The sequence below is a fragment of the Plecotus auritus genome (assembly GCF_963455305.1).
Source record: "Plecotus auritus genome assembly, chromosome: 1".
NCBI classification, from domain to species: domain Eukaryota; kingdom Metazoa; phylum Chordata; class Mammalia; order Chiroptera; family Vespertilionidae; genus Plecotus; species Plecotus auritus.
This window is the reverse complement of record NC_137770.1, coordinates 71,325,915-71,351,738: the sequence shown is the minus strand read 5'-3', so window position 1 is coordinate 71,351,738 and position 25,824 is coordinate 71,325,915. Positions and strand designations below refer to the sequence as shown.

The window sequence follows — 25,824 nt, the reverse complement described above, 5'->3', positions numbered from 1 at the left end:
TTAAAATTTTCCTAGCAATACTTCTCAGTGCCTACCCAGGGGGCCCTTACAAAGGTCTGCAGAACACTTAAGAGGGAAAAATATACTAAGTTCTCTGACGCTGAGTGTGTGCACAGCCGTCTGTGAAAGAACTTTGGTGTTAAGAAGCTTCAGTGAAGATGTTAGTTTTAGTGTTGCCTTTAAAATTTCTCTTATCTGTCCATAACAACAAATTAAATTTTTTAAATCTAAAAATAATTCACCTAAAAAAACGTTTTAGAAAATTATTTATTAACAAGAAAAAACTTTCTCAATGCATAATTAAATTTTTTAAAGGTAAGCTATATAGTTTGATATCGCTTTGTAATAAATATACCAATAAATAAATAAAACCTAGTTCACAAATACATATATAAAAGTCTGGAAGGACAACACTAAAACATAGTTACTTTCCTTTGGGTTCTAGGTAGAGTTACAGGTGATCTGTATTTTTACTGTGTTTTCCAAGTTTTCTGCTTAACGCAGTATTTTTTCTAAAATTATGTATGCTAAAAAAAATGTTTGCTGTTAAAAATTTACTATTTTCTGTTAACTAAAATGTACTCTTTTTAGTCCCTGAACAGCTTAGTTAGTTGTGAATTTACTAGGAATCGAGTGTGTTTCCTAGTGTCAGGATTTGGCAAAAAGCAGCTCAATGGTACTGGTAAGCAGGGAGAAGAAGCAGAAAGACACTCCGCCCGCCCAGACTTCTAGTGTTCATTTATGGAATGTCTGTGGTATTACAAAAAGCCCTGCCGTAAAGAAGCAGTTCCAATAAACTCCCGAGTCACTCCTCCATACACCTCTCTCTTATATCTACCTGTGTCAGGTAGTCAATCAGAGCTAAGTGACCCTTCTCCAATTCAGCCCCAGAGAGCACAGGCAGGGGGTTAGGATACTGCAGCTGCTTCCTGTAGTCTGTGGGCAGCAGGTCCGGGTACAGGCCCATCACATGGGTAGGATCTAGAATGGAAGGTACACATGAGTCCCCAGAAAGCACAGCAATTCTATCTAATAATCCTATCTAATAAAGAGGGGATATGCTAATTAACCATCACTCCGTCACAAAGATGGCTGCAGCCACAGCTGAGGCCAAGTTCCCTTAAGGAGCCTTAATGAGCAATCAGCAGGGACCTGAGGCTATGCCCTCCCCTGCCCTAGTGGGGCTTGACAGGGGACCAGACCTCAGGCCATGCCCCCCGCCCTGGCATCAGGCTGGGGGATCTCAGGCTGCGCCTCCTGCCTTGGCACCAGGCCGGGGGACCTCAGGCCATGCCCCCCACCCAGCAGGGCTTGATGGGAACCTCAGGCCAGGGAACTGCCCCCAGTGCCAGGCCAGGGAACCTGAGGCCACCCCCCCTGCCCAGCAGGGCTTGACGAGAGACCTTAAGGTGCACTTCCCATCCTGGTGCTGGGCTAGGGGACCTCAGGCTGCTCCCCCTGCCCCAGTGCCAGGCTGGGAGACCTCAGGCCACACCCCCCACCCCAGCACCGGGCCAGGGGACCTGAGGCTGCGCCCCCCTGCCTGGCGGGGCTTGACAGGTGACCTCAGGCAATGCTCCCCACCCAGCAGGGCTTGACGGGGGACCTCAAGGTGCACCTCCAGTGCTGGGTCAGGGGAACTCAGGCCGTGTCCCCCACCCAGCAGGGCTTGACAGGGGACCTCAGGCCACGCCCCCCATCCGGACAGGGGACCTGAGGTAATGTCCCCTGCCTGGTGGGGCTTGACAAGGGTGGGACTGGCCAGTTCTGGATCTAGCCCAATGGGCGGGGGGTGGCCGGGTCTGAGTCTCAACGCGATTTTGAGGCGCATGTGGGTGGGCGAGGACTTGACTCTGGGTCCCCCTTTTAATGTGCACGAATTTCATGCACTGGGCCACTAGTGTAAGGATAAAATAAAACAAGTTCCTGACTTTTTAAAAAAAAGAATAACTAAGTTCATAAAGACTAAGTTCAAGTGAGTTATACACTTATAATTTGAGCACTATTTATACACATGTCACTTTACAAAAATGGCATGACTATATTCCAATACACACACACACACATATATGCAGAATTAGAAATGAGAATTTATTAACTCTCTAAAAGCAAAGAAGAAAAAAACTTCTAAGGAAAAACTGCAAAGACAGTGAAGTTGAAAAGATAAAAAAAAAACTGAAAGAAAAAAAAAGTCAAAAAGGAATATTAATAAAACAAAAAGACCAGGTAACAGACTACAGTATAAATTTGCAGCTTATATGGCAAAAGGCTAATATGTTGATTTCATAAAACAAATGCACACAAATTGGTTAAAAAAACACGTAAGATTTCATTTGATAACAGGGCAAAAGACATAACAACTGACAAAAGAAGAATACAAATTAGTGGGAAAATGTTCTGCTACATTAACAATCAAAGCGTTTTTACCATTAAAAATGTCAGGTGAATTCAGTATTATTTTATATTGTTTTCAGGTAGATATTTATATAATTTATGAAGTGATCCCCACCTGACACCATACATAATTGTTACAAATATTGTAGACTATATCCCTAAGTTCTACTTTACATGCCCGTGACTATTCTGTAACTACCAATTTGGACTTCTTAATCCCTTCACCTTATTCATTCCATTCCCTAACTCCCCTTCCCCCTGGCAGCCTGATCAGTCTGTTCTCTGTATCTATGAGTCTCTGTATCTATTGTTTGTTTACTTTTGTTCTTTAGATTCCACATGTAAGTGAAATCATATGATATTTGTCTTTCCTAAGAGACTAAAATTTAAGCAATCTCATAAAAATTTTTAAAAAGCTAATTTTGTGAGTTGATGGGTTTGTTAATTAACTTGGTTGTGCAAATCTTTAAATATATTTATATTTAAATATATTATGATTTTACTTGTCAATTATACTTCCATAAAACTGAAACCAATAAATATAAAATATTATAAAACAATAACAAATATCAAGTGGCATTTTCATATCCATTTAATTAGTAATAAGAGTATTTTTATTTTTATTTTTAAATATATTTTTATTGATTTCTGAGAGGAAGGGGAAGAGAGAGAGAGAGAGAGAGAGAGAGAGAGAGAGAGAGAGAGAGAGAGAGAAACATCAATGATGAGAATCACTGATTGGCTGCCTCCTGCACGCCCCCTACTGGGGATAGAGCCTGCAACCCCGGACATGTGCCATTGACCGGAATCAAACCTGGGACCCTTTGGTCCGCAAGCCAATGCTCTATCCACTGAGCCAAACCAGCTAGGGCAATAAGAGTATTTTTATATGATATTACCCAGTGCTTGCAACATTGTGAAACAATCACCCTTACACTGCTAAGGCAAAAAATTTTTCTACCTCAAAAAGGATAAAAGCATTAACATCTCCAATCCTATTTCTAGGAGTTAATCCTAAAAAAAAAACAATGGAAAAGAGTGGGGGAGGGCAACATTTGTATGGACAGGTAGCAAAACCTGTAACAATGCAATTTTGGAAACAATGAAGAATTCCTTCAACAGCAAAATAATGTATTTTTCATTCAAATGGTAGAGTATTATGCAGTCATTACAAATTCTAAAAGGCACCTAGCAACATGGAAAAACAATAATTTTTAAGTAACAAAAGCTATGAAAGTATATTATAACTATGTTGGAATATACACATGAAAAGAAGCTTGGATGAGGAAGAGACAAATGATCTCTGCAAATGCTAAGAATATTCACTACTGGACAGGAGGACCAGACCTTAGCCAGGGGTGGGCAAACTTTTTGACTCAAGGGCCACAATGGGTTCTTAAACTGGACCGGAGGGCCAGAACAAAAGCATGGATGAAGTGTTTGTGTGAACTAATATAAATTCAAAGTAAAGGAGCGGAGGGGAGAGCAAGAGAACGGGATAGAACAGCCGGATCTGGCCCGCGGGCCGTAGTTTGCCCACGGCTGACTTAGACCAAGGTTAGTCAACCGAGGACCTGCCGAGAGGTCATCAATAGCCAAATGCCCCTATACAGCACTGCCATCAGCACGTCCTCCTGCCACTGGAAAGGATCCACTGTGCCTTATCTTTCCTACTAGATTGATCTTTGAAAGCAGAATTCCATCTGATTAGTTCTTCTTGGGCCCAGCAGAGTGCACTGAACTCACCAGGAGCTCAGTACATATTTGTGGAATGAATAAATTCAAAGGTAGTAGCTTTATTAGGAATGAATTTAAACCTTTGGACTGGGGTTCAAGCATCGTTGGTATATGGAAAAAGAATCAAATTACTACAAAAATTCTATCTTATTCCAGTGTCTTTTCAAAGAGCTGGTGGATAAATGTCCCAAATGAGTTCATTCAAAGGAAGGACAGTAGATATTTATGGATTTCAGGTTGCCCAGCTTCCATATCCCCTCTTAACAGCAACTTATTTCCTTTTGGCAACTCCCTCTCCCACGCCAGGTGTAGTCTTGGTAACAGAATAGTTCTGGGCACCTACCTTTGTCTTCAGAAGCAGAGAGGGGCCACAAACTCTTTCCCCACCTCTGGCAGAGGGAGTGAGACTACGACCTAATCTGGACAATCAGAGCCCCTTGACCTTGAGAAAGTGACTCAAGAATGACAAGCAGTGCGGCACACACCAAAGTATACTGCATCCTACATGCTCCTCTCATAGAATGTGGACACTCACCCATCAAGAGGTTGGTCTGTGTTCCCTTGCCTTAAACCTGGAAGGACCCTTGTATATCAACAGAATATGGTAGGAGAGTCATAAAAGGCAACGAGGCTTCCATTGGGAAACCTAGTCTCTCTGCACGAAGACACTCAAGTAGCTTCGTAGAAAGACCCACTTGGATAAGAACCGGGGCCCCAGCCCATGGCCAGCACTAACTTGTCAGCTATGAGAGGGAGTCACCTTAAAAGTAGATCCTTCAGCCCCGTTAAGACTTCAGATGACAGTAGCTCAGCCCACATACAACTGCAAACACATGAGAGACCCTAAGCAAGAACTCCCCAGCTGAGTCTTCCCAAATTCCTAACCAACAGATACCGAGAGAGGTAACAGATGATTTGTTATTTTAAGCCACTAAGTTTTGGGGTGGTTTGTAACATGGCTTTAGATAGTAATATAAGCTTGCAGGGGGCAATTTTTATTGAGGAAGCAACAATAGGGAAGGTGGTGGCAGCAACAGCTAAGGAAGTGGCTGTGCTGAGGAGTCTGCCCAGCCTGCCCATGCCACAAAGGGGTTACTCTTCGGCTTTCTGCTTCCTGCTAGGAGGTCCTCTGAAGTTCCTTCGGTTCCTATCATTCCTGAGCCTGGTGCCTATTAATTTTGTGGGCTCCTCTACTGCCATTCCCCTTATGTTCCACTAACCATGCTTAGTTTATTCAGATACTACTTAAATTACCCAGCACTGGTCTCTATTGCTCACAACCAAGAACCTTAACTGATACAGGGAGTTACCTCAGCTCATTATTGGCCAAAAATGAGGGGAGGTGGGAAAAAGGCAGCACAAAGAGGAGAAAAGAGGAGATAAATAATATTATATAGAGTCTAACCATATAGATTGATCCCAATTAAGCAAAAAAATGGAATATATAGAAATAAAAAATTCAGTAATAATAGCAAACACTTAAATGGCACTTATTAAGTATCACACACTGTTCTAAGCATTTTACATAATCTCATATGAGGTATTATTATTTGCCCTGTTTTGCAGAGAAAAAAACTGAAGGCCAGAGAGGTCCAGGAATTTTGCTGGAGGTTAGGCCATCTGACACCAAAGTGCCTGCTTGTCACCGTGATGCTCAGGATTTTTAAGACACTGAGAAAAGTAAGGGCTTCACAACCCTGCCCTGTGCTGCCTCTCAAAAATGACCTGCTATTTGATTCTAAGCTCAAGTCAGGGACTTTTGTCTAGAACAGTATTCAACAAACACTCGATTATGGGATACACATTTGTTGAAATGAATGACATTCTGTTACCTTTCTCTAATGGCTAGGGCAACTCATCCTGGAAAACTGGAAGTCTGTCCATATTTACAGGTGAGACCAGATTCCTAAGATTAGGACTATAAATATGTCACCTGCAGGATCCTGTTAGGTATGAGGATCAATTTAGGTGAGTGTAAACTTTCCCCTTTCTCAGAAATCTGGTGTCATTTCTCCTATTCCTGTCCAGTTTCCCTTCCTCCATTACTTCCTTATCCCAAGGCTGCACCCACTTGTTACCTGTGCCGAGCTTAGCAAAGACCTGCATGGACTCATCAAAACGCTTCTGGCAGAAGAGGTTGAAGGCGTACAAGTTTTTGATGTGATGGATCTGCTGTTGCTTCTCACTGTCAGAATCATCTTTCATTTCCTAATAAGAGAGTAGAATAGGTAAGAGCTCACTCATTCAACAAATATTTATTCAGTACACACTAGGTATTAAACAACACCCAGGAGGTACAAATTCAACATGTACAGACAGTCACATAGTATCTGCTCTCAAAGACTGCCCTCACAGTCTAATCATAAGACTGATAAGCAATTATGCAATTAAAATACAACAGGGTTTCTACAAAATATACCTGACTAGTATTCCTGAAATGACCAAGGTCATAAAATGCAAGGAACGACTAAGAAGCTGTCACAGATCAGAGGACACTAAGGACAAATGACCAAATGCAATGTGATGTCTGAATTTAAACCTAGAGCAGAAGAAAGGGACATTAATGGAAAAACTGGAAAAATATGAATAAAGTCTAGAATTTAGTTTAAAAACAAAAATAATCAAAACCCAAACAAAACAGAGGAAGAGAGATGACAGAAGCACCTAAAAGGGGTAAGCAACAGCCTGAGCAGTGGCTCTGGGAAGCATTCTCGGGAGAAAGTGAACTAAGGTATAAAAAATGAGCTGGAGTTAAGGCAGGTGACAGATGGGAGGGGAGACAGAGACTGTGTTCCTCCAAGCAGAAAACAGCAGACGTCAAGGCCCTAAAATACCAGAGAGAGAACACAGTGTGCTCAGGAATAAAAGACACTTAACACAGCAGGCACAGCATTTATTATCTCTGTACCTTACTTACAACCCCTTTCCCCCGCTGTCTCCCTTTTAACCAATCTTTACTAAATTTAAATTCTTCCTTCAAAATGCTTTGCATTTTTCTCTCTTCCTTTCCTCTCCTTTTCTATTGCCATTGCCCTAGTCCAGACCACCATCAACATGAGGCAGCACCTCGCCTAAAGCTCTCCCACTTGAAGCACTAAAGGTTTTCAAAACATTGTGCAACTTTCTTATCCAGCTTCTTTCCAGACATTCAAGCCATACCCTCCACTCCAGTCAAGATGGGCTTCTAACATCTTAGAAATACTTGTTACCACTTCTTTAACTTCCTTGGACTCCTCAATGCTCCCCTGCTTCCTGCTCCTGATCTTACCTATCCCTAATGGGTCCAATCTGAGGATGTCTTCTCTAGCCCTCAGGGAACTGTCCCTTCTCTCACATTTTGTCAACACTGAAGTTTAGTATATTATTGCCCTCTGAAAGGGACATATATGGTCTTTATTTAAATAAAAGACAGGTTCCTCAAGAGTTAAGATGTTATGGACCAACCTTCTTTCATCATAGGGCAGACCACCTAGTAAGTGCAAGCCTAGCAAAGAGAAGGAAAAATGGAAGCCCACTTCCATCTTTCCTATAGAAGATTAAACAGAAAACCTGCATCAGAAAGATCACTGAAAAGATCTGAAACCTTCGTGTTAAGAAAAATATAGATGCTAAAAAAGCTATGTACTGCATGATACTGTTTCTTTATTAACTTTAAAACTAAATACATATTCTAACATACCTAAAAAAATTTAAAGGGCATGATAAACACATAATTTTGGATAATGGCTGTGTCTGGAGGGGAGGCAGAAGGATGGGTTGGGGAAGAACATACAAGGTTATCAGTTCTTTTTCTTAAGGTGGTGGGTATTCATTAATTTAAAATAGAAATAAATAATACAGAACAATGCATGAGTGGAAAATAACAGAATAGAAAGATGCTGACATTAAATGTCCCAAGAAAGAAATAATTTTTATGGGATATTAAACATGTTCAACTATTAAGACTGGATTTTAGTTTTAAATCCAGAACTCATACATCCAAAATAAATGTTGTTCTTCAAGAATATCCACCATGAGAGAAACCAAGATGGCAGCATAGGTAAACACCTAAACTGCTGCCTCGCACAACAATTTCAAAACTATAACTAAAAGACAAAACAGACATCATCCAGAACCACAGGAAGGCTGGCTGAGTGGAAAGTCTACAACTAGAAGGAAAGAGAAAAGCACACTGAGACTCAGAGGAGCTACAGAAGGCAGAGGTACGGAGGCGCGCACGCTGAGAGGGCTGGCAACTGAGTGTGCGGCTGGCTTTCTCAATCGGGAGGGAGACAAAAGCTCCCGACTGCTCTGAACTCCAGTTCCAGGCAACACTCTGGGGACCCAGACTCATTCGGGGAGAAACTGGACTGTCAGGAAAGAGAAAAGCACACGGAGACTCAGAGGAACTGCGGAAGGCAGAAGTACGGAGGCGCACGTGCTGAGAGGGCTGGCAACTGAGTACGCGGCTGGCTTTCTCAATCGAGAGGAAGACAAAAGCTCCCGACTGCTCTGAACTCCAGTTCTGGGCGAGACTCTGGGGACCCAGACTCATTCTGGGAGAAACTGGACTGTCTGGCAGTGGGCGAAACTCGAGGGTGGCTCTCTCTCAGAGGTACTTGCAGCGATTACCGAGGGACACTGAGACCCAGGGGTCTCTTAGGGCAGGGCTGACGGGAAGCCATTGCTGTCTGCTCTGCCCTGAGACTCCGCCCCATCCAAGCTGAGCACAGAGGCTTTTGCAAGTCTTCTCCCATCACCGTGTCTCCAGCACAGAAGTTCTCCCAGCGTAGACACTGCTAATCCTCACAGCCAATTGGCCTGGAGGTCAATTCCTCCCAGTGATACCAACATCATCAAGGCTTAACTACAAGACTATGCACACAGCCCACAAAGGGGTGTACCAAGAGTGTCCACCTCAGGTAACTGGGGAAGCTGAGCCACTGGGCCCTATAGGACACCTAGCACACAAAGCCACTCTATCAACACAGGGAAGCAGCCAAAATGCGGAGACAAAGAAACAGGTCACAAATGAAAGAAATGGAGGAAAGCAAATGATTGGATATAGAGTTCAAAACCACAGTTATAAGGTTTTTCAAGAATTTTCTAGAAAAGGCCGATAAATTTAGTGAATCCCCCAAGGATATAAAAAAGGACCAACTAGAAATTAAGCATACACTGACTGAAATAAAAGATATTATACAAAGATCCAACAGCAGACTAGAGGATCACAAGAATCAAGTCAAAGATTTGAAATACAAAGAAGCAAAAAACACCCAACCAGAAAAGCAAAAAGAAAAAAGAATCCAAAAATATGAAGATAGTGTAAGGAGCCTCTGGGACAACCTCAAGCATACCAACATCCGAATTATGGGGGTGCCAGAAGAAGAGAGAGAGCAAGATACTGAAAACCTATTTGAAGAAATAATGACAGAAAACTTCCCCCACCTGGTGAAAGAAATAGACTTACAAGTCCAGGAAGCGCAGAGAACCCCAAACAACAGGAATCCAAAGAGGACCACACCAAGACACATCATAATTAAAATGCCAAGGGCAAAAGGTGAAGAGAGAATGTTAAAAGCAGCAAGAGAAAAACAGTTAGTTACCTACAAGGGAGTACCCATATGAATGTCAGCTGATTTCTCAACAGAAACTATGCAGGCCAGAGGGAGTGGCAAGAAATATTCAAAGTGATGAATAGCAAGAACCTACAACCAAGATCACTCTACCCAGCAAAGCTATCATTCAGAATTGAAGGGCAGACAAAGAGCTTCACAGATAAGAAAGAGCTAAAGGAGTTCATCACCGCCAAACCAGTATTATATGAAATGCTGAAAGGTATTCTTTAAGAAGAGGAAGAAGAAAAAGGTAAAGATAAAAATTATGAACAACCAATACATATCTATCAACAAGTGAACCTAAAAATCAAGTGAATAAAAAATCTGATGAACAGAATAAACTGGTGAATATAATAGAATCAGGGGCATAGAAAGGGAGTGGACTGACAATTCTCGCGGGGAAAAGGGTGTGGGGGGTGCAGGAAGAGACTGGACAAAAATTGTACACCTATGGATGAGGACAGTATAGGGGGTAAGGGCAGAGGGTGGGGTGGAAACTGGGTGGAGGGGAGCTATGGGGGGAAAAAAGAGGAACAATTATAATAATCTGAACAATAAAGATTAAAAAAAAAAAAGAATATCCACCATATGTGACATAAGCATATATACCAAAATTTTGTGTGACAACTGCTTTCCTTTCAGAAATAATTTACAAGCTACTCTAGAAATTAATTTTTCTTACTACTGTCTTCATAAACACTTTGCTATTACCAAATTACACCTGGTTTAATGACTAGGAAAGGTTCAGAATGACTTTTGGTTGTTCTCTAAAATCAAACCCACTCTCTACAGATGTCTAATCCACACCGGGGATGTTTAAAAGAATAAGACAAGCCTCAGAAGCCAGTGTCCAAGATGTCTGTGGGCCCTGGGAGCATCGCTGGAACCAGAGCGTGGTCAGTACTTTGCCGAGAATATCATCCCATGCAAACATTCAAGGAGAGTGACAGTCATAAATATAAAGGCGCAGCCTGCTGAATGCAGCAACTTAGGATGAGAATAGAATACCTAACGGCCTGCTTGTTCAAACATAATGGTCTACTGTTGAAAGAGATGCTGATGCCCTCTAGTGGTTACAATCACCCACACCGGAATCGTTTTTTATTTATTTTTTATTTTAGAGAGGAAGGAAGAGAGAGAGAGAAACATGGATGTGAGAAAGATACAACAGTTGCCTTCCGTATGTGCCCTGACTAGAGAATGAATGGCAACCCAGGTATTTGCCCTGACTGGGAATCGAACTCGTGATCTCCTAGTGCACAGGACACTCAACCAACTGAGCCACACTGGCAGGGCAACCAGACTATAATCTTACATTTACAATTGTTACTTTACTCCAACATTTGCGTTGTCTTTAATTTTTCAGGACCAGATCATTATATACTAAATTATTTTATTCTATTAATTGTATGAAGCACTATAATTATAATTGACATTAATTCTACATTTGCAAACTGAAAGAGTGAAATCACTTCAAGTTACATAGATACTCTGTGGCAGAGTCAGACCCTGAATCCAAGGTCTCAGACTTTCAGCTCTGTGCTTTTCTACCGGTCAAAACCAAATATGAAAAACTAAACCCAAATCACCTACTTTGGAGAACAATGAGAAAGGCAGACTCACACCCAAATCTTAGAAACAAGACTTACTGCAAGCTGCAAAGCCAATTCAAATTGTTTGTCCTGGAGCAGCTGTTGGATTTGAGTTGCCATGGGGACAGGAATAAGTCTCCAAACAAAATGATTGCTGGCCACATAGATAATGTTTGATCTGGAGGCAGGAGCAAAAAAAGTATCAGCAAAACAACATGGCTTTATGATGACACTAGAGGCCCGGTGCACGAAATTTGTGCGCAGGGGGTTGGTCCCTCAGCCCAGCCTGCACCCTCTCCAATCCGGGACCCCTCAGGAAATGTCCAACTGCCTCTTGCAATCTGAACTGCTGGCTCCTAACTGCTTAAAAGCCTGCCTGATCACCCCTAACAACCTTTGCCTGCCTGCCTGATAGCCCCTAAATGCTCCCCTACTGGCCTGATCACCATAACTGCTCCCCTGCTGGCCTGACCACCCCTAACAGCCTCTCCTTGCCCCGCACCCAGGACCCAGAATTCCCTCTTCTGGCTGGTCACAGGCACCTGGACCCCGGCTTCCCTCCCTCTGGCCGGCTGCAGGCACCCAGGACCTGGTCCGGCTTCGCCCGGGCAGGTTACAGCTGCAGGGGACTGTGGGCAGGTGGCTTTGTCTGGGCCGCAGCCGCAGGCGCCCAGGACTGCAGGGCAGGCGGCTTGTCCCTCTCCCAGGCCGCAGCCCCAGCTGCTGGCGCCTGGGACTGCGGGGCGGGCAGCTTGTCCCTCTCCTGGGCCGCAGCCTGGCTGGTCCCCATTCCTCTCTCATGAGCTCATTTTTTCCTGGCTGATCCCCATTCCTCTCTCCCCAGTGATGAGTATCTGAGCCATTCTGGCATGACGGTGTGAGGGCATGACAAACATTTGCATATTAGCTCTTTATTATATAGGATAGGTGACTTTAAAGCTTTGTAATGATAATGATATGGCAATTACAGCAAAGAAAGAAACTCCTTACCCTCCTGAAGTGATGAAACGAGGCCTTTGCAATTCAATGCTCTGGACCAAGAGCCGGGGCTCAAGTGTTCGGATCTCCACATATCGAGGCAACACTGCAATGATGTAGGGAGGCTGGTGCTCTGTGCAAAAGAGAACACCTTGAGTTGCAGTTCTGATCTAAGGCTTTAGGTCTATGAACTGTCAGTTGCCCATTTCTAAGTTGCATTTAAACAGGATCTCCAAAAAGCCCACAGGTCAAATACCAAGCCAGGATCTTATCATCTATATATATAAAAGCCTAAGTCCAATGGTTCGACCGCTCGCCTGGTAGCTATGACGCACAATGACCACCAGGGGCCAGACACTCCAACCAATAGAGGAGGGAGCCCGATTCCTCATGGAATCGGTTAGGTTGCTGCTGGGGCACTGTCGGCCTGAATCTGCTTCACCTGCACCTGAACCCAGAGGAGGGAGGAGGGAGCCTGATTCCTTGTGGAATCGGCCGTGGGTTAGTTGCTGCTGGGGCACTGTCAGCCCCAAATCTGCTTCACCCACACCCCAGACCCAGAGAGGAGGGAGCCCAATTCTGGGGTGCATCACCTGAGAACTGCCCTCTTACAATCTGGGACCCCTCGGGGGATGTCAGAGAGCCACTTTTGGCCTGATTCCCGCAGGCCAGGCCAAGGGACCCACTGCTGCATGAATCCGTGCACCGGGCCTCTAGTGCGATATATAAAGACAAAAAGGTTGTTTGCCTGAGTGATGCTAAGAGAAATCTCTTACACGAAAAGGATGCACTCAGCTTTGCTAAGAGTGACCTGATCCTACTCCTACCATTTCTCCCAAAGAACTGGGTGGAAGCTTCACTTGCTCCTTTCTCATCAGTCACAAAGTAAGGCAAGAGGAGTGCAACTCCTTCACCCCTAAAATTATGCTAAAAAAATGAGTCCCACATTTCTGGCCACTGTTGTTTCTGTTTGAGATTTTCACAGGGAAGAGATGCAAAATTCCACTTGACATTTTTGTTTTTAAATATAATTTTATTGATTTTTAGAGAAGGAGAGCAAGGCACAGAGGGAGGGAGAGAGGGAGGGAGGGGGGAGGGAGAGAGAGAGGGAGAGAGACAGAGACAGAGAGAGAGAGAGAGAAACATCAATGTGAGAGACATTGATCAGCTGCCTCCAGCACATCACCTAATGGAACCAGCAACCTTTTGGTGTATGGGAAGATGCCTAAGCAACTAAGGCACACTAGCCAGGGCTCCCCTTAACATTTAATGGCTCACAGAGAAGGCAGTTGGATTGTGTTCTCCGTGCAGCTGCTTTCTACCACTTATATGAGGTATCTAGAATGTCAAATTCATAGCAACAGAAAGGAGAATGATTGTTGCCAAGGGCTAGGGGAAGGGAGAAATGTGTTGTTTAATGGATATAAAGTTTCAGTTTTGGGAGATGAAAAAGTTCTGAAATCTGTTGCTTGGTAATGTATGTAACACTACTGAACTGTACACTTAAATGGTAAGGTAGATTTTATGTTGTTTTTTACTACAATTAAAATTTTTTAAAAATTATAAAAAATGAACCACTAGATGACATAATTGTCATACAGAAATTCAACCGCAAAGAATATATTCATAAGAATAGTTTCTTAGTGTGGCTAACTTGCTATGATTTAATTTTTCTCATCTATTTTCTGATAAAAAGCTTTTGATTTTATATTTGTAATTTATACTCTAAATGAATAGTACAATAAAATTTTAAAGCCAGAAGGGAACTCAGAAATGAAGAAACTGGAGCATAAGTAATATTTTCATCAATTTAAATGCTACTGTTACTATGCTGCTATTTTTCATCTTACCAGAAAACACAATTAAAAAACATAGTTTTGCACTTGATTTTTAAATTTTCTTTCAATGTTGGTCTCATTTTTTTAAAGCTAGTATAATTTTCCTCAGTGTTAATTTGTATAAATATATAAAATTTCTCTCCTTTTTTAATCTTAATAAGGTCTAATTATTATTTTTAATACATATTTATTGATTTCAGAGAGGAAGGGAAAGGGATAGAAACATTAATGATGAGAGAGAATCATTGGTTGGCTGCCTCCTGCACGCCCCCTACTGGGGATTGAGCCTGCAACCTGGGCATGTGCCCTTGACTAAAATCTAACCCAGAACCCTCCAGTCCACAGGCCGATGCTCTATCCACTGAGCAAAACCAGCTATAGCAGGTCTAATAATTTTTTAAAGGTAATCTATAGTAGAAACCCTGTTGGTTGTGATACTGCATTTGTTCAGTCTCCCCAACTCTTCAGTAGTGTTTCTCAAACACAATAAAAATTGTCTGGATATCTTTGTATCTTCAAAACTTAGCACAGTGGCTAGTGTGCAGCAGACATAATAACTGGCTGACAATGGCATGACTCATCTATTCCTCAAGCATTTACTAAAAGGCCATGTTTCAGACACTCCCCAGAGTGGATGGAGACAGGAGTCCAGAGCTCACAGAGCTCCTACAGTAGCAGAGGTGACAACTCCCTGCACCCAGAGGGACCATGTGGGTGCCGTGACAGAGAAACCTGAAAGGCTCTGGAAGCAACAAGGAGGAAGTGGCTAACTCTGCCTGTGGGTCAGAGAAGCCTCCACAGAGGAAGTGCCGTTGCATGGGGCCTTGTCATATGAGCAGGATGCTGCTGGGTGAGAAGAAAGGAAAACAGTGCAGACAATGGCAGTGAGGGGGAGTCCAAAATGACTGGAGCCTGCCCTGGCCGGTTTGGCTCAGTGAATAGAGTGTTGGCCCGCGGACAGAAGGGTCCCGGGTTCGATTCCAGTTAAGGGCACATACCTAGGTTGCAGGCTTGATCTAATCGGGGCTTAAGCCAGAATCTCACATCGATGTTTCTCTCCCTCTGTCTCTCCCTCTCCCTTCCACTCTCTCTAAAAATCAATGCAAAAATATCCTCAGGTGAGGATTAAAAAACAAAACAAAAAGAAAATGACTGGAGCCTGTGTGAAGTAGTCAAGATGAGAGCAGAAATAAAAGTGCGGTTTAAAATGTATGCCATTCTGAGCTTAGTCTTCCTCCTGTCAGAGGTGAGTCCCACCCTACCCAGAAAGAATGCCCTCTCCTTCAAAATGTTAAGGCACAGAAATGTTTCTGAGAAACACTGCTGAAAGCACTGGGCACTGACAGAGGTTTTAAAACAGGAACTCTCACACTGGAGAGTCAGAAGCAAGCTTCATGCATATTACACACATCTTCATCTCATCTACCAACGTTCTTCTGAACAAGGGCCCCTAGGACCTCAGGAAACTTCTTGGGAAGCTCTTAACCCCTAAAACTCACTAATATGCATAATCCTGGGCCTTATCAAATGCTATCCTTTTGATTTCTCTTCCTTCTGGTGTATTAGTCTCTAACCACCATCAGAATAACCACCCTAGAACTTTAATAAGACGTTCTACCCCTGCGGAATCTATTGGCCTCTCCAACCTTGGCATGGGCCTCTAACAACTGGCCCTAACCTTACTCTTCCACTAGAGGCCCGGTGCATGAAATTTGTGCACTGGAAGGGGGGGTGTCCCTCAGCCCAGCCTGCACCCTCTCCAATCTGGGACCCCTCGGGGGATGTCCGACTGCCAGTTTAGGCCCGATCCCTGTGGGACATCCAGCAGTCGGACATCCCTCTCACAATCCGGGACTGCTGGCTCCTAACCACTTACTTGCCTGCCTGCCTGCCTGATTGCCCCTAACGGCTTCTGCCTGCCTGCCTGATTACCCCCTAACTGCTCCCCTGCCAGCCTGATTGACACCTAACTGCTCCCCTGCCCGCCTGATTGATGTCTAACTGCTCCCCTGCTGGCCCGATCGCCCCCAACTGCCCTCTCCTGCTGGCCTGATCACGCCCCTAACTGCCCTTCCCTGCCGGCCATCTTGTGGTGGCCATCTTGTGGCAGCCATCTTGTGATGATGTGAGGGCGCAAGGGCCACCTAGGCTTTTATTAGTACAGATAATTCAGACCACCTGTTCTAGCCAGCTCAGTCTCTGGCATGCCCTCTCACAGATCAGCATGTCTTCTACATTTTACTCGCTTTTCAAACTATTCTTTCTACCTGGAGTGAAAGGGAATTTTTCTTTAAGCCAGATCCTAAATTCCCTGCCAGTTTAGTGCAATCTTATGGATGTAACGAAACTACCTTCTGACTACTGAATAATGAACTTTCCCTTTCTGAACTACTGAATCTCAGCTCATCCAATTTAACACTTTAAGCAGCGCCTAAAGCAGTTTCATCACTTTTTACAAAATTTAATTTTTGTGTCCAGAGCTAAAGTCCTTAAAGTCTGCATGCCCCACTCCATAACAGTAACTATTATTAAAATGTTCATTCTTTCAACTGGCAACACCTTCGCAGAGAGCTGGGAGCCTGAGGCAGGTGTGGGACAGAAACGAAGGACAGAGACTGACACCTAAACGCAGTTTGCACCTCTAAGCTACAAAAACAGCAGCAATAACCACCATGTAAACTGAGTTATATGTATTACAGAAATAAATAAGGAATTTCCACTGCCTGGCAGAGGACACAATAAAACCATTAAAAAGAAATTAAGAAGTAAAGATAGCAGTAGACAATTACTTATAAAATGTGCAGTTCTACTTAGATTTTCCCTGCCTCTGGCACAAACATCAGCTTTCTACAAAAACCAGAATATTCCATTTTCAAAAACCCTACCACAGTTGCCTAGTTATAAGAGGGGAACTGAGAGTCAATGACACTGTTAACCATAGTCTGCTAAAGCTATTCTTCCATTCTTCGAAGGTGGCACACAGATCTAGCCCAAAGCAGGCAACAGCAGCTACTGCTGGTCTCACCCATGGCCACTGGTATGTCTGTCCAGTTCAAGGCGCATTTCTGTGTGCAGATCCCCTCCTCGTTGAGCACCACGGTGAGATCATCCTGACCCACGGCCACTTTCCTATCTGCCAGAGGGGCAACCAAGGGCTCCAGCTGTTTTCCTGTTGGGAAGAGCTCTTTGATAGACCCCTTTCCATCCACCTGCGGGAAGGTAGAGAGTCAGTCACCCAGCATTCTCTGACCCGAGGCATGAACACGGCCTGGAAAAAATCAAGATAAAACCCAAAACCTATAGAAGTCAAAAATAGTCCTTGTTTGGCACAAGGAAATAGATAACAAATAGAATTTGTTAGAAAAATTTTGTCATCACTATGTAGAACCACTTCTCTTCTTCTCTAACACAGAGACAAGCATCTAGCCTGGCAAATAACAATGTCTAGTGCTGACCAGGATGAAGAGCAACTGGTATGCTCAGACTCTGCTGGTGAGAATGCAAAATGGTATAGCTGTTCTGTTAGTTAGTTTCTTTTAAAGTTACATATACACTTACGATGTAACCTAGCAATTCTACTACTATGCACTTGCCCAAGAGAAATAAAATTTATTTTTTATTACATAAAAACCTATATGCAAATGTTTATAGCAGCTTTATCATAATGGCTGAAAATTGGAAACAACTCTGCCTTTCAACTGATGAATGAATAAACAAACTATAATACATTTGTACCATAGAATACTACTCAGCCATAAAAAGAATATATTGACACAACACAGGTGGATGTCAAATGCATTACAGTACACTAATCATATGTATGATTCTGATGCTTCTGTTTATCTGACATCTGGCAAAAGCAAGAACAGATTACTGGAAGATGAGTGTAGAAGGAGGGGCTGACCTCAAGAGGCAGCATAAGGGAATTTCAGGAGTGATGGAAATGTTCTAAGTCTTGATTGTGGTGGTGGTGGTTACAGAACTCTGGGCAATTTGTCAAAACTCAGAACTATACATCAAAAAGAATGAATTTTACTATATGTAAATAAATGAATAACTTTTAAATATCCTGGGTCCCATAGCAAGATTTTCCACGCTCAAATGACTCTAGCCTTAAGTGGGAGATGGAAGCATCCAAGGTTGTCAGGTAATAAAAACACTCCAACTTCTGGCTGTCTCCCATCCCCCGGGCTTCTCTTAGCAATTATATGCCTAGATGCAAGCTTGCTATTCAGTCAACTGTACACCAGTAACTCCTTTACGAACTTGCAACTCTGATGTTGCTAAAAGGTAGGCTATTCCAACAATGTAAATATGGAACAAATACAGTAACTAGATAAACAATGATGAGCTAACACAATGGGGGTAGGGAAGTGGGGAGAGGGTGAGAACGGCTTCTAGAAATGCCAAGTCTGGATTATGAGAGGGATATGAAGCTAAAAAATTCAGATTACGAAACAAATGATTATCAACCTTTTTCTACAGTTGTGTACATATAGTTTGCATAGTAGAGGAAAAAAGACTAATGTCATGGATATTTACTGCTTAGGTGAAAAGAAAAAGCAGGTTATACCGTATATTACATAATATATACAGTATAATACAATACATATACGTGTATAACCTGGTATTTTTATAAACAGGATAGAAGCCCTATACCAAAAGGTTAACAGTGATTATTTCTGAGTGGGGGGATTATGGATGATTTGCACCTCATTTATTTTCCTTTTATCTATATTTTCTTATTTTATATAATAAATATGTATGGTTTTTGAAGTTTAGAAAAAAAGCAATGAAAACAATTTTTAAAACAAATATACTAAAAGAGGCAGATATCTCAAAGTCTTAAAAATACTTAATACTAAAATAGCAGTCCTGCTGAAACCGGTTTGGCTCAGTGGATAGAGCGTCAGCCTGCGGACTGAAGGGTCCCAGGTTCGATTCCGGTCAAGGGCATGTACCTTGGTTGCAGGCACATCCCCAGTAGGGGGGGTGCAGGAGGCGGCTGATCGATGTTTCTCTCTCATCGATGTTTCTAACTCTCTATCCCTCTCCCTTCCTCTCTGTAAAAAATCAATAAAATATATTTTAAAAAAAAAATAGCAGTCCATGATAACGCTGTTGGAGGCAAGCAGCCCTAATGATCTGTTCCAATAATTAGATTCAGGATGTGGATAATTCATTATGTAGAGAACTGAGAGCTGACTCTGCCTGGCTTAAGATACACAGACATCATATTTGTGAAAGATGCTGAGAGCATGAAAAATAACCAAACATACAAGCATAAACCCTTGTATGCCAAAAACTCTACTTAAGGCAGTCTCTTGACTTATACTTCAGAAGCAAAGAATCATCTTCCCCAAAGCAAACTGATGATATTTGCAAAATAATAATTTTACCCTTATGAGGTAGTAGTCTCTTTTGAAACCCACACAGATAGAATTTTCACACCATGCCATGGATTTGGGCACGTCTGGTACACTAAAGTCCCCCTGAAGAAAGAGAGCAAGAGTTCAATTGGAAAGATATTAAAAAGAAAAAAATCACAACGTTCCTATTATGCCACTCCCATTCTGCAAAATCACCCTCATCCTCATTTGAATTCAATTCCATAAGCACAAGACCAGGAAACCACCCATAATAAAAATATAGCTGGTCCTTGAATAACATCATTTCATTCAACATCATTTTGTTATAATGTTGACAAGATACTGTAGGAATTTAAATCTTGTTTATAGCAATGGGCCTATTTTGTTACATGTCATTTTGCTTAAAGTTGCAGAACCTATCAATAATGTTCAGTGAGGACTTACTGTAAGTCACCCAAGTACTGGACAAGGTGCATTTGGAAAGGTGAAAACTCACTTTGAAAAAACCAATCTGTACAGTTGCACTACAATTGTACTACTGCGGCCTCTGGAGACCACGAGACTTTGACCAATGGGCATGAATAAGCTCTGTGTATACATAGCAGAGCATTCATCTGGAGAGAACTCCAAGACTGGGATCATGACCTTCACTACACTGAACCGTTAGTCTTTCAAGCTGTGAGTCAACTATAGCAGGACCTCCCACCCAACCCATGGACCAGGTGACAGTGGACTTTACCTGCAATTCATGAAATTCCCTGTCCTTCCAGAAATAGAGCTGCAGCTTCTTTTTCACAGCTACACACATCCGCAACACCTCCTCACCAGTCTCTATGTGCTGCAAATACATACCCAGAGCAAATGAGGATATGCACACAATTACTCTGTAACTGAATGACAACTAGACTAGAGATTTTCTACCTTGAAATGGCTACTAATCTGAAAATCCCATCATGACCTGAAGAATACCGTTCTCTAAGATGCATTCAGAAACAACAGGCCGAGAGCACTTCCTTCCCACGGGCTGCTGGTCAAAGGCCCTCGCACCAGCAAATCTTGTGGACATTCACAATTCAGAGAGAAAAATCTCAGGGCAGGCCTTTACCTACATAACCGCTTCCTCCTTTTTTTCCTTTAAATGCTTCTAGCTCATGGATCTGAGATCAGCATGGTCAGTGGTCACTTTCAATCCTTTAAAGAAGTGGGGGAGGAGGGGGGAAAACCCAGCCAGTGTGCTCAATGGTTAGCATCATCCCATGCACCAAGAGGTGGCCAGTTTTTTTTTGTTTTTTTTTTAAATATATTTTATTGATTCTTTACAGAGAGGAAGGGAGAGGGATAGAAAGTTAGAAACATCGATGAGAGAGAAACATCGATCAGCTGCCTCCTGCACACCTCCTACTGGGGATGTGCCCACAACCAAGGTACATGCCCTTGACCGGAATCGAACCTGGGACTCTTCAGTCCACAGGCCAACGCTCTATCCACTGAGCCAAACCGGTTTCGGCGAGGTGGCCAGTTTGATTCCCAGTCAGGGCACATGTCCAGGTTGCAGGCTCAATCCCCAGTAGGGGGTGTGCAGGAGGCAGGTGGTCAATGATTCTTTCATCAATGTTTCTCTCTCTCCTTCTCTCTTCCTTTTGCTGAAATCAATTTTTTAAAAAATTTTAAAAAGAAAAAGGAGTTGGTGGTAAAGAAAATGTCTACGCATAAAACAATGTAGATCATAAATGCTAAAAAGTGATCAAAGTTGTGGGTAAGGCAGATTTTGAAGAATGTAAGGGTGGTGAATTAGCAAAAAATGAGAAATGTCTTTCCTGAATGACAAAAGCTCCCTAAAGACAGAAGCCATGATGATATGCTTAAAATAAGAGTCAATTTAATGTCTCATAGCTATGTTCATGATACTGTTACAGGTTTCATTTCCCAGTAATGGTTTCTCCATCACAGGTGTTTTTATCCTTGGTTAGTTGCCTCCTGCCATACAGATGTCTGGTGCTTTAATTGGCACACATACCAGGAATGCAAATGCTTCAACAACAGACTACATACTAATGGGGAAATTTCTCTAATACAATCCAAAATCAAATATTCTCTTTAGAGTCTCTGCTGGGATTGGATATCAATGTTATTCTTCCCATCTAATAGTATAAGCGACAAAGGAAAGACTTTTTATTTAAGCACAAAGTTGAATTTCATCTTGCCTACACTTACCTGGAGGTCACATGTGAACAGCGATGCTCCCTTTGCTTTTGAAACTGTAGTGATTTGTTGAAATGTCAATAGGTCATGGACATAAATATTATTTTCTGTTTAGAAGGAGGCAAAACATCACAATTAATTTTCACAGTTCTCTAATATAGCCACCTTCAAGACAAAAACAAAACTGTATCAACCAGAAGAAGCAAATGGCAAGTGTTGGTTGTAGATGCACCTTCAGTTTCACTAACAATGATTTACTCTGGTCTGTTACAAAACCTGGAAGAGGTTACTCAGTCTTCTCAACTTGGATATTTTGCTCCTTTAAATTGTGGCCGGCTTAAATAAAAGACCTCTTTCACTTCCAAGCACTCTCATACTCCTTCTCAAGTCTGGAAATTTGTGATGCAATGTTTGTATAAGAAATGGTTGTCAAAGCTACTTACATGGGGAGGCTCCAATAAGAGAAAGAAAACCCCCGTGGATTTTGTACAAACCAATTGCAAGGATTTCTTTTCTAGCAAAGGATGCAAGAGAATTTCACTCAGGCCTCCTATCTAGCTTCTGTCATGAAGAGTTGTTACTTTCAATGCTTCTCTCCATTTTAAATCCAAGTTTAACACGACTCTACCATGTGGGCCCTGGGCTGAACAGTACTGAGTGTGCAGCAGGCTTCTAGTCGTCTGCTCGCCAAGGAAAGTCCTCTGGCTGCCTCCCATGAGACTGTGGCTGTCACACAAGGCCCTAGACAGTCTTGCCCTGATCTGTCTTTCACCTTCCTCTTGCCTCTCTCCACCTAAGTCTGGCCTGTTCTCAGGGCCTTTGCTTAAGCCGTTTCTTCCGCCTATAATGCTCTGCCTACCACTTTCTGTCAAAATCCTAATCACCCACTAGATAATGTTGTCCCTCCCATTACTAAGATCCCACAACACTTTTTATAAGTCTCCACTGTAACTTACCACACTGTATTATGATTACTTTCTATCATTTCAGTCTTCACAATCGGAACAAAAGATAGAAACCATGTCTTATTCAACATAGTATCCCCAATGCCTAGAGTAGGTCTCAATGAATATTTGCTCTATTACTGAATGAATGAATGAATGAATGAATAAGTGAATAAATGAAGTGACACTTCTTGGAGAACAGAACTCAAGTTTATGGAGGCTGTTCTTGCCTTAGTTACCTGTGTAGCCTGTTATATATTACTAGAGGCTCGATGCATAAAATTCATGCACTCGGGGGCGGGGGGGTGGTGGTGTGGAGGGATCCCTCAGCCAGGCCTATGCCCTCTTGCAGTCTGGGAGCCTTTAGGGGATGTCCAACTGATGGCTTAGGCCCATGGTCGGACATCCTTAGCACTACCGCCACCACCGCTACACTCACCAGCCGTGAGTCCAGCTTCTGGCTGAGCGGCACCCCCGCTGTGGGAGCACACTGACCACCAGGGGGCAGCTACTGCGTTGAGCATCTGCCCCCTGGTGGTCAGTGCACGTCATAGCAACTGGTCATTCCGGCATTCAGTCAATTTGCATATTAGCCTTTTCTTATATAGGATTTGGAACATGCCAGTTTCATTGTTAGTAACTATTATCAAATTAACCATGAAAGGATTAATTAGGTCATAGCTTGTTTTTTTTGACACATGAAATAAAATCATAGCCCCCTTTCTTACCTAACAAGCTGACTAGAATCTTAAACTGGGAAACCACATGGATCTGGAAAACAGCAAATCATTAGACTTAATTAAACATTCCTGACAAGGGTTAACAAACATTCATTTAACTACAGTAATAAAAAGGGACTAAAGAGCCTACACCAATGACAGGGATCTGACTTATATTTATGTGCAATCACAGTTTCTGCTTGTGAAAGGATCTCAGACACATGATGGATAGACAGAAATCCCTGAATAAATGGGAGGTCAAAGCAGAGGATTCAAAGAGTTAAATGATGTTACCGAAGTTCTAGTTCTGACAGGGTCTCAGAGAAGTCAAATATAAATGTAGCAATCACCATCACTGCCTACCTGCTGAATCTTTTTGGAGAAATTCTTATTGGATTTCTCTAGTGTCACTTCAAACCTGTTGCAGCCTATGGAAAAGAAAGAAACACTCACAGTTCCAAACACAGGGCCATATTTAAAAATAACAACACAAAATGCTGCTCCATACTGCTCTCCTACATGAATCTTTAACAATTCCTAAAAGACTAGAAGTCAGAGATGTATACGAGCCAGTTGTCTTTATTGCGTACAGTAAGTTGCTTTCAACTCCAATTTTAGAGCAGAGGGTTTCATGCGCTTCCACGTGGCATTAGCAGGCAGTATGACACCACAGAAGTTTACTGAAGCTGCAAGGTACTTGTGAGTCTGAACATCTTATCCTACAAAATAGTACCTTGGCAAAGTATTTCACACACAAAAAAAGAGTATAAAGAGTAACAGTCAAATATTTAAGACCAAGCAATGAGAACCAGCCCAAAGCAGCCTTAGATCCAAATCCAACGAACTCCCAGCTGCTACCCGATATTCTGGGACAGAGCAAACACACTCAACACCATCCCCAGAGCTCAAGCAATTTAATGCATCTACACTTACTGCCACTTTCAGGTGATGCCACAGCTACTGGCACTGTTGCAAAAAAGGGGGGGAAGTTATGTACCATAAAAATATGTGAAGCCAGCCTTGCTGGGATGATAAAAATATTCAGCCTCAAAAGTCACCAAAGTGTCAAAAAGGAAATAATTAATAATAACAGCAGCTATCATTAATTGGGTTTAAAAATGTATAAGTGTTTTCTATAACCTCACAACTACCCCCAAGAAATCAGTACTATTATTCCAATTTCCTATCTGAGGGGCCTGATGGGTCGAGCAGTTCGCTAGCAGCAACGTGAAAGACAGCCCAGAACAAACTCGGGGCTGACCTTCCAGCCTGTGCGGAGTCCACACCTTGCTCCCTGCCTCTCACCGTGTGGACAAACTGCTCACACTGCTGACCCCTGTTGCTCCCCACTCCTAGGTGGGCTCCTGCCCACCCCAAAGTCGGCAGAGATTCACTGAGGCAGCCACAAGGGCCCATGCCACCAAAGCTGGTCACACTTCCCCAATGTGTAACTCCGCAGGGAAGATGAAGAAGGGCCCATTTAATGTTTATTGCATGTAACATTAAAATCATTTTTCTTGAAATATTCATGTTAAAAAAGAAGAAAAGGCCCACATGAGTCCCAAGAAATCATTTGGTCTGGCCCTGCCAAGGCATTAGGAGTGAGTTAATAAATGTTTGATCAAATATAGCAGGCTAATTTTTAAGTTGATAATTTTGCATTGCCCACAAATTATGTTATAAATATCCAAATGGCCCTTGGCAGAAAAAGGTTCCCCACCCCTGGCTTTTAGGGAACGATTTTAAAAACTTTTTGGTCTCAGGACCCTTTCATAATGTTAAAAATTACTGAGGACCCTAAAACTTTTATGTGGGTTACAACTAGCAATGTTTGCCATACTAGAAATTAAAACTGAAAAAATTTTAAATATGTATTTATTAACTCAAAAATAACAAGCAATAAACCCATTGCATTTAGCATAACATATTTTAATAAAAAAACGCGCTATTTTTCCAAATTAAAAAAATGCATTGTTTTATATTTTTGCAAATCTCTTTAGTGTCTGGGTTAACAGAAGACAGCTACACTCCCATATCTGCTTCTGCAATTAATCTGCTTTGATACATTGTTTTGGTTGAAGCATACGACAAAAATCTGTCCTCACATGGGCATATAGTTAGACACAGGAGGAATATTTTAATAGCTTTTCTAGATTAATTGTGATCATCTTTGATACTGTTCCAAAACTTGACAAATGAAGTTTCTTACAATGTGGAATTCGAAACCTATTAATGAACTTTTCTGTTAAAGTCCATTGGTCTATCATACTCTTTAAATGGATCTTTTACTCATAATTTAGAAACTACATGCACTGGAAAATATTGGTTCACTGAGTTATGCAGATTTTCTAAATGTTGGCACATTTCATTATAGGATTTTTTTTTTTAAATCACTCATTATCCCCTGTCCCCAGTCTCATAAAAAAAATCTTTAGTATTGAGAAGCTGTCAAGC

The 25,824-nt window shown here is 42.3% G+C and overlaps 1 protein-coding gene across 2 annotated transcripts in view; it reads right to left on the bottom strand.

Moving 5' to 3' along the window:
• VPS39 (VPS39 subunit of HOPS complex) overlaps window positions 1-25,824 on the bottom strand; it is a 49,529-nt gene that overhangs the window by 10,477 nt on the left and 13,228 nt on the right. For both annotated transcript variants that reach the window (XM_080663711.1, XM_080663712.1), the window contains exons 3-12: window positions 23,734-23,798; window positions 23,380-23,422; window positions 21,720-21,814; window positions 20,245-20,343; window positions 19,536-19,628; window positions 17,162-17,345; window positions 12,311-12,431; window positions 11,378-11,498; window positions 6,210-6,339; window positions 839-981 (exon numbers count right to left, since the gene is read on the bottom strand). In XM_080663711.1, coding sequence (XP_080519837.1) covers window positions 839-981; window positions 6,210-6,339; window positions 11,378-11,498; window positions 12,311-12,431; window positions 17,162-17,345; window positions 19,536-19,628; window positions 20,245-20,343; window positions 21,720-21,814; window positions 23,380-23,422; window positions 23,734-23,798 — 1,094 coding nt within the window. The remainder of the gene's footprint in view (window positions 1-838; window positions 982-6,209; window positions 6,340-11,377; window positions 11,499-12,310; window positions 12,432-17,161; window positions 17,346-19,535; window positions 19,629-20,244; window positions 20,344-21,719; window positions 21,815-23,379; window positions 23,423-23,733; window positions 23,799-25,824) is intronic.